The sequence below is a fragment of the Phyllobates terribilis genome, unplaced genomic scaffold, assembly GCF_046119375.1.
Source record: "Phyllobates terribilis strain yellow unplaced genomic scaffold, ASM4611937v1 Scaffold_2__4_contigs__length_985480577, whole genome shotgun sequence".
NCBI classification, from domain to species: Eukaryota; Metazoa; Chordata; class Amphibia; order Anura; family Dendrobatidae; genus Phyllobates; species Phyllobates terribilis.
Window position 1 is genome coordinate 113,944,792 of NW_027362762.1, and position 9,608 is coordinate 113,954,399.

General features: G+C 42.4%; 1 protein-coding gene across 2 annotated transcripts in view; it reads left to right on the forward strand.

Annotated features, from left to right (window-relative positions):
• The window catches only part of BRCA2 (BRCA2 DNA repair associated), a 90,223-nt gene that overhangs the window by 79,551 nt on the left and 1,064 nt on the right, over positions 1-9,608 (forward strand). The window contains exons 22-25 of one of the 2 annotated variants that reach the window (XM_073662511.1): positions 4,209-4,375; positions 4,456-4,594; positions 5,016-5,272; positions 7,169-7,306. In XM_073662511.1, coding sequence (XP_073518612.1) covers positions 4,209-4,375; positions 4,456-4,594; positions 5,016-5,272; positions 7,169-7,306 — 701 coding nt within the window. Of the gene's footprint in view, positions 1-282; positions 895-4,208; positions 4,376-4,455; positions 4,595-5,015; positions 5,273-7,168; positions 7,307-9,608 lie in introns of those variants that run through there. The other variant, XM_073662512.1, reaches the window with a different exon arrangement.

The following is a 9,608-nucleotide window of genomic DNA, read 5'->3' on the forward strand; positions in this document are numbered from 1 at the left end:
GCCCATTTCCAACAACCACCACTCCAGTGTTTTAATGGTACATTGTGTTTGCTAATTGTGTAAGAAGGCTAATGGATGTTTAGAAAACCCTAGAAAACCCTTACACAAGTATGTTAGCCCAGCTGAAAATAGTTTGGCTGATTTGAGAAGCTATAAAATTGACCTTCCTTTGAGCTAGTTGAGAATCTGGAGCATTACATTTGTTTGTTCTATGAAACTCTCAAAATGGCCAGAAAAAAGAGAACTTTCATGTGAAACTCGACAGTCTATTTTTGTTCTTAGAAATGAAGGCTATTCCATGCAAGATGTTGTCAAGAAACTGAAGATTTCCTACAATGGTGTATACTACTCCCTTCAGAGGAGAGCACAAACAGGCTCTAACCAGAGTAGAAAGAGAAGTGGGAGGCCCCGCTGCACAACTGAGCAACAAGACAAGGACATTAGAGTCTCTAGTTTGAGAAATCGACGCCTCACAGCTCCTCAACTGGCAGCTTCATTAAATAGTACACGCAAAACGCCAGTGTCAACGTCTACAGTGAAGAGGCGACTCCAGGATGCTGGCCTTCAGGGCAAAATGGCAAAGAAAAAGCCATATCTGAGACTGGCTAATAAAAGGAAAAGATTAATATGGGCAAAATAACACAGACATTAGACAGAGGAAGATTGGAAAAAAGTTTTACGGACAGACGAATCAAAGTTTGAGGTGTTTGGATCACACAGAAGAACATTTGTGAGACACAGAACAACTGAAAAGATGCTGGAAGAGTGCCTGACGTCATCTGTCAAGCATGGTGGAGGTAATGTGATGGTCTGGGGTTGCTTTGATGCTGGTAAAGTGGGAGATTTGTACAAGGTAAATGGGACTTTGAATAAGGAAGGCTATCACTCCATTTTGCAATGCCATGCCATACCCTGTGGACAGCGCTTGATTGGAGCCAATTTCATCCTACAACAGGACAATGACCCAAAGCACACTTACAAATTATGCATGAACTATTTAGGGAAGAAGCAGGCAGCTGGTATTCTATCTGTAATGGAGTGGCCAGCGCAGTCACCAGATCTCAACCCCATTGAGCTGTTGTGGGAGCAGCTTGACCGTATGGTGCGCAAAAAGTGCCCATCAAGCCAATCCAACTTGTGGGAGGGGCTTCAGGAAGCATGGGGGGAAACTTCTCAAGATTACCTCAGCAAATTAACAGCTAGAATGCCAAAGGTCTGCAATGCTGGAATTGCTGCAAAGGGAGCATTCTTTAATGAAAGCAAAGTTTGAAGGAGAAAATTATTCTTTCAAATAAAAATCATTATTTCTAACCTTGTCAATGTCTGGACTATATTTTCTATTCAGTAGGTGACCACAAACTTTTGAATGTGTGTGTGTGTATATATATATATATATATATATATATATATATATATATATATATATATATAATATTTATTTTGTGAAGGATCATCTCTCAGGTAGACACAAGTTCACACAGGAATGCAGTCCGCAGGTTTCAAAATAAACTGGTGGTTTATTAAATGTCCATAAACCAGCCAGAAAAACAAAACATAAATCTCTTTCTGGCACAGAAAGGTATAACAGAACAAAACTCAAAATAACAAGTCCATACAGCACGGCCTCGGCCATTTAAATGAAGTGTTTTTCTCTGCCTCCAGCAGACTCTGAGCAGCACATGCAAGCCTGCTCACGTTGCACAACACACAGCACACTGAGACAAGCGCAGCTGTCTTAAATTAAAACCTTCCAAGGCCTGGACTGGAGGTAAGTGAGCAGCTGATCTCCCCTCAGCTCTTTCAGCTGCTCATAAAACCCGGCCCTATAATCCGGGCCCTTTAACTACCTCTCAGCACTGTGTGCTGGAGCCTGCTTCTCCGGATCCTACATGACCGAAACTTGGCACCTCGGGGACACATACCTCCCGTCCACAACCTGTTCAGCTGCAACCTTACAATATATATACAGTGGTGGCCAAAAGTATTGGCACCCCTGCAATTCTGTCAGATAATACTCAGTTTCTTCCTGAAAATTATTGCAATCACAAATTCTTTGGTATTATTATCTTCATTTAATTTGTCTTCAATCAAAAAACACAAAAAGAATTGTCCTAAAGCCAAATTGGATATAATTCCACACCAAACCTAAAAAAGGGGGTGGACAAAAGTATTGGCACTGTTTGAAAAATCATGTGATGCTTCTCTAATTCGTGTAATTAACAGCACCTGTAACTTACCTGTGGCACCTAACAGGTGTTGGCAATAACTAAATCACACTTGCAGCCAGTTAACATGGATTAAAGTTGACTCAACCTCTGTCCTGTGTCCTTGTGTGTACCACATTGAGCATGGAGAAAAGAAAGAAGACCAAAGAACTGTCTGAGGACTTGAGAAACCAAATTGTGAGGAAGCATGAGCAATCTCAAGGCTACAAGTCCATCTCCAAAGACCTGAATGTTCCTGTGTCTTCCGTGCGCAGTGTCATCAAGAAGTTTAAAGCCCATGGCACTGTGGCTAACCTCCCTAGATGTGGACGGAAAAGAAAAATTGACGAGAGATTTCAACGTAAGATTGTGCGGATGGTGGATAAAGAACCTCGACTAACATCCAAACAAGTTCAAGCTGCCCTGCAGTCCGAGGGTACAACAGTGTCAACCCGTACTATCCGTCGGCGTCTGAATGAAAAGGGACTGTATGGTAGGATACCCAGGAAGACCCCACTTCTTCCCCGAGACATAAAAAAGCCAGGCTGGAGTTTGCCAAAACTTACCTGAGAAAGCCTAAAACGTTTTGGAAGAATGTTCTCTGGTCAGATGAGACAAAAGTAGAGATTTTTGGCAAAAAGCATCAACATAGAGTGTACAGGAAAAAAAAAAAAGGCATTCAAAGAAAAGAACACGGTCCCTACAGTCAAACATGGCGGAGGTTCCCTGATGTTTTGGGGTTGCTTTGCTGCCTCTGGCACTGGACTGCTTGACCGTGTGCATGGCATTATGAAGTCTGAAGACTACCAACAAATTATGCAGCATAATGTAGGGCCCAGTGTGAGAAAGCTGGGTCTCCCTCAGAGGTCATGGGTCTTCCAGTAGGACAATGACCCAAAACACACTTCCAAAAGCACTATAAAATGGATTGAGAGAAAGCACTGGAGACTTCTAAGGTGGCCAGCAATGAGTCCAGACCTGAATCCCATAGAACACCTGTGGAGAGATCTCAAAATGGCAGTTTGGAGAAGGCGCCCTTCAAATATCAGGGACCTGGAGCAGTTTGCCAAAGAAGAATGGTCTACAATTCCAGCAGAGCATTGTAAGAAACTCATTGATGGTTACCGGAAGCGGTTGTTCGCAGTTATTTTGGCTAAAGGTTGTGCAACCAAGTATTAGGCTGAGGGTGCCAATACTTTTGTCTGGCCCATTTTTGGAGTTTTGTGTGTAATGATCAATGATTTGATTTTTGCTTCATTCTCTTTTGTGTTTTTTCCTTGCAAGCAAATTAAATGAAGATGTTAAGACCAAAGAATTTGTGATTGCAATCATTTTCAGGAAGAAACTGAGTATTATCTGACAGAATTGCGGGGGTGGCAATACTTTTAGCCACCACTGTATATATGTATATACAGATGCATTTCACTAAATTAGAATATCATCAAAAAGTTAATTTATTTCAGTTCTTCACTCTGTTTATAATGACTCTATATAATATGAGTTTCACTTTTTGGATTGATCTATTTCAAGTGTAAAATCAGAGTAAAGCCTCATTTAGAGGCGTGTTGTGTCTGTGTATTTTTTTATGGATACAACACATATCCCGTCTATGGTGCTATTCACTTATCTGTTTTTTGTCCAGCAGCATGGATGAAAAGTGCCAATGCAGGTCTATGGATCTATGAAAAGACAGCACACGGATGGCATCAGTATACAATCAGTGTGCTGTCCTGGTTTTACATTCTAATGTATAGGAGAAGCTTTGTAATTTTATTTATCCATACATGAGAAACACTGATGGTAAAACTGACGCTCACCAAACGCTGTTGACACGCTGGACCCCGAATGCTGTTGGCACGCGGGACCCCAAACCAATTTTGTAAATTAGCCGTATTGATGGAAAAAAGTCTTGTGAAATGTGCAGGCCATGCTTCATAAGCTTGAGACAGAGTTCTGGGCGACGTGGTAATATTGTGCTGTCTTTATTTTATATCCTTTTCACAGCTTACATGTTAAACATATGGCGGCCATTACCTGATGTGGTGTCGCTGCTAAAGGAGGGAGGACGTTTTAAGGTATATCAGCTGGCAGCTTCTCACTCAAAGGGAAGATGTGACACAGCCGCGGTGCAGCTGACAGCCACCAAGAAGACACAGTTCCAGCAGCTGCCGGTAAGGGAATCGGTGAGATGAGCCATCACTGGGGGAAGGTTATATCCTGGATATTATCACAGAGAAATGTATATTATCAGCCCCTACAGGACGTTCTGGAGCAGATTTACACTGAGAGGCAAGTGACGCAGTTTAGTCAATTTGTGGAGCCTCATTTCACTGCTGCGTACGGAGAAGTGGATGTGGTGGGACTGGTGATCTGCACCCAACTAAAAGCAGGTATAATGACCTATAAGACCGGTGCTACACGCCAAAACATTGCATCTAACAATCATCAATAGGGTCGTGTCATGACCTGTAACCTAACATGGCACGTAACCCTAAATAAAACAAGTCTGCCCCAAATGCGGTTTATATGGTTCTGAAATATTCCTCCAAGTCTGGGACAACATATACTGTGTTTCCATCAGACTTATATTTGCTATGTACTAAACATAACCTCTATATAAGGAGGGCAATTATATACATGATATATGTGTGCACCTTTCAGTTATGGCAAACACATGTATCTGATAAATGAAATCCCCCATGGACTCGTCCTAAATGTAAAATCTTCCTTAAACTTCAAGAACTGAAATACTGTATTGTAATAGTTTTTTTCTGGCTGTGTAATGTTAAATCTGAGTATTGAACATTTTAGGCGCTGCTCCTCTGGTTTATTTGTCGGATGAGATCTGTAACCTTGTGGCACTGAAGTTCTATACTGACCTTGGACAGCTGGCCCTGGAGGAGCCCACCAGACCGTGCAACTTCATCGCTGCTGCCAACCTACGCTGGAGGTCCGAGTACATGTCTGGGGTTCCTGTATTGTTTGCTGGAGATATGTCCTTTATTGCAGCAAATCCCAAAGAGCAGCACCTACAAAGAGGCATTCAGAAACTTCGGCAGTCCATACAGGTATCTAAACATAGAAACTAGTAATATAAATGCCTTATCGGTAGCCTATAACCTAACCATCGAGTATCTTCACTTTTCCATTCACTGTTCCAAAGTTGTATGGATGTGCAGGAACTGACGAGGTGGAAAACTCCTCTGCCACAAATTTGCTGACAGATCTTGCTAGAACTCCTCAGCAACTACCAAGCTAATTCTATGGCCCCGATTCCCCAAAGCGATTATGCCAGAATTATGTAGTAAATTACTTTGAAAAGTTGCAACATGGAGTTCCACAAAAATGATGCTACTTTTGGCGTTTTCACACCAGTTTTGCTCAGCTCTGCCATGACGCCACAGCTAGACTAATTCATTACGAATTGTGGCGTTCCTTACTTGAGAAATCTTACTCCAGTCCCTGACTAGAGTAAGATTTGTGGCGAGGTGCACATCACTTGTCAGACATGAACCAACAACATCTGACTCCTACACGCCCCCTAATAAAGACCAGCATGAAAATCACCGGTCTTGATGCCATGTTTCTTGGGCCATAGTGCACAGACTTGTTGTGGGTCTCATGTCCTGAACTCAACAGCCTCCTAAAAAAGTGAAAATCCTGATATTCTTATCCAAACCTCCTTCATGGAAAAATTCAGCAGCATGTGGATGAGAGTTGTTTAAATGTGGTCCACTAATCCACTGTGGATTTTCTGAGCACAAATCCCCTCTGCAAATATAACAGAAAAACAGATTTTCAAATACCCTCATTGTTTCAGCATATATAACATGTGCAGCCTGTATTTGCCCTATCCGTGTATCTGCAGTCACCATAGTGTGAACATACACTGATGTGACAAAGACAAACTGAGTCATTTTGCTGAGGTTTCAAAAAGGGAACTCCCAAGTTTTTGAGGAGTTTAGCAATTTGGAGAGTTTCGGCTCAGCTGCTATGTGCACATGAAGTATTTTGAGGAGTTTTTGGTGCAGACACAGAGAAAACTATTCAAATCCTCTTGAAAAATGCAAACTCCTCAAAAACTTGGAGGTTCTGCTCAGTTTCTTCTCAAAAAACTCCGCAAAAAGACTGTGCACATACTAAGTTTCTGCTCCGAAAACGTCGTGTGCACATTCTCCACATTCTCATAGCCTAAGACTGCGCACAGTCTTCACAAGGTATATAGACCTGCATTATGTGACAAGCACATGCCGGATATAGTAGCCTATAATATCCATATAGTTGGTGCATGAGCTGTGTACTGGGCACATCAGCCACATCTATCTGCAGGTGCATGGCACATGAAGAAGGTATTAGTATTACAGGAAACATTTCCGATATGAGTTTGTTCAGGTGTGAAGTCGCTAGCTGCTATATGTCTATGTGTCATAACGCTCCATTAATAAATCCATATATGGTATTTATTTTACTCACTTATATAGCTCCACTAATTCCACAGCACTTTACATACATCATCACTGTCCCCATTGGGGCTCACAATCTACATTTCCTATCAGTATGACTTTGGAGTGTGGGAGGAAACCCACGCAAACAGGGGGAGAGCATACAAACTCCTTGCAGATGTTGTCCTTGATGGGATTTGACCCCAGAAATCCAGCGCTAGTAGGCAACAGTGCTGCTAACCACTGATCCACCTCGCCGTCCACGGAACTGGATCCATGCATTATTTTATATGGGAGAAGTAACCTTCCTGTAATAATCCAAGTGCTCTGAAAGTGAGGTCATGGATGGCCAGTCCTAATACACACCATAGATTAGGGAATATGTGCATTTTGTATTAGTGCAGGGCGTTTTACTCATACACAATGATAACGTAGTGTAAATTAATAGGACTTGGAAATAGAGACTCATTGTAAACCATTAGAAAACTACAAATGTAACCGGAGCTTTTCTTGTATGCTCAGTCTGTTCCAGAATTTTGTAAAGAAGTGGAGAATAAACTAATGAACATCCTGCAAGCTCCAACCCCCCAAGAAAAAGCGTCCTTGATACGATGCAGTGTGGACCCCCGCTCTCATGTAGCTGCTGGAAGCCGATGTTCAGTAAGTTAACTCTTTGCTTTTATTTGGCACCATTGAAAATTGCTAAAAAAAAAAAGCACACATGGCAGGTGAATATGCTAGACGGGTTATACAGTTTTCTTGGTTGCTTCATTGGGGAACACAGTTTTGAAATTTGGGTTGTATGCTGCTATTTGTAAGCTGACACTAAGGCCACAGCCCCCTATCAGTATTTGGTCAGTATTTTTTCTCAGGAGTGGGAGCCAAAACCAGGAGTGGGTGATAAATGCAGAACTGGTGACTTGTTTCTATTATACCTTTTCTCTGATTGTTCCTCACCTGGTTTTGGCTCCCACTCCTGAGAAAAAATACTGACTAAATACTGACCAAATACTGATAGTGGGGCCGTGGCCTAAGAATGATTCTTAGAAAAAAGCTGACTTTTCCCCAACATGCAGCTGACACCCAGCTATTCAGTTTAGCTTAGTGTCATGAGCCAGCGTTTTCCCATGAACAAAAGTTCATTTTAATCAATAGATCTTGGAATAATAATAATTTCCATAATTGGATGTGTTTAAATAAAATGTTCCTGTGCTGAGATAATCTTATAAATGTGCCCCTGCTGTGTACTGTGTAATGGCTGTGTCTGACCGTACAGGAACATGGTCTGATCATACCACATCTCCTGGGCAGGGGAGGAAGCAAAAGAGTACACAGACATTACAGCAGGGGATCACAGCTGATTCTTCCTGCCCAGGAGCTGTGGTATGATCAGACCATGTTCCTGTACGGTCAGACACAGCCATTACACAGTACACAGCAGGGGCACATTTATAAGATTATCTCAGCACAGCAACATTTTATTTAAACACATCCAATTGTAAAACTTAATTTTAATCAATAGATCTTGGAATAAAAATAACTTTGTTGGTGGGAAAACCCCTTTAAGCAAACTCTGGGCCACCGTATTATCCCTCTTTGATCCGGGGATCTCAATGTGGTCTTGCACGACTCTAGTCCTCTCATTTCATGCTGATCAGAGATATCTCTCCATCTCGGCTTTCCGGCAGAGTGATTTATTTTTCCTCTAGTGATCTCTTCCATCAGGCGAGGCTCAGAGCGGGGCTCTCGCCTTCTGCAGAACCGAGTGGTCTGGTGTTCGGCTACCTCCTTTCTCCTTAGCGTGTTCTCCAAATTCACCTTAATGAGGCGATTGCTCTCCTTCCTTTTGGTACCTCGCCTTTCACCCCTGAGGGGTTCTCATACAATCAGATGTAGTCCGAGCTGTGCAACTCTACCGGTCTCTCACAGCTCCATTCGGTTGCCTTGTGGGTCATTGCGGTAGGCTCTGGCAGATGGTATCTGGTTGCGATCTACCAATGCAGAAGGTTGGGCTAAGCTAGGGCACCCCTGCCAGGGTACGGCTCACTGCTCCTCCGGGATAGAAGCCTCCTTGGGTCTTACATCTCCAGGCGTCTGTTCATCTAATCCATAGGGCCGCTACTTAGTCTGCCGTCCTCATCTTTGTGGAGCTCTTACCTATGCGTCTAGGGATGCAATTTTTAGCAGAATGGTATTACAAGCAACAGTTGCTCGGGTAGTAACCTGATCGATTACTATTCTTCCTTCTGAGGTACTGTTATTAGTTGTGTCTCCGATGAAGTGACTGAGAAATAAAGATTTTTGGTACTTGCCGTCAAATCTTTCTCATAGCCTTCATTGGAGGACACAGCACCCTCCCTTGTTTGGGTGGGTTTGGGGAGGTTCATGGTTTTGCTCCCTCTACTGCTTTTGCACTAACTGAACAACTGGGTGTCGGATGCCGAGGTGTAGCCTCATGGAGAGTTGTCAGCTTTTATTGTTTTTTGTAAGATGTATTAAGTGTCAGGATATTAAACCATGGTTCCTGTGTCCCCCAATGAAAGCTGCGAGAAATAGATTTTATAGTTCGTACCAAAGAGCTTTCTTTTTTCTTGCTAAAAAGTGTCTTATAGTCCAAAAATTATGGTAATTCTTTGATCAGACTTTTTGGACAAGTATGCTCATTCTCATCATCCCACTCCTACAAGTTCAGGATGTCCTAATGAAGTTCCAGCTGTTCTTCTGAGCTCCCTTTCTATCCTATTGGTGTAAAGTAAGGCAGGGCAAAGGTGGTGTAGCTAAGAGAAAGCGGACGACGTGCCCTAGTTTACTATACAGTCTACGTCATTGTCGTAAGCTTGGCGCAGTGTCTGCTGGTCTCTTCTAGTTTTATCCCTTCTAAAGTTAGGACAGTAATACATTTCCTTAATTGTTTTTCCTCCATAACTTTTACCTGTTTGATCTATGCAATATTTCTTCTTTT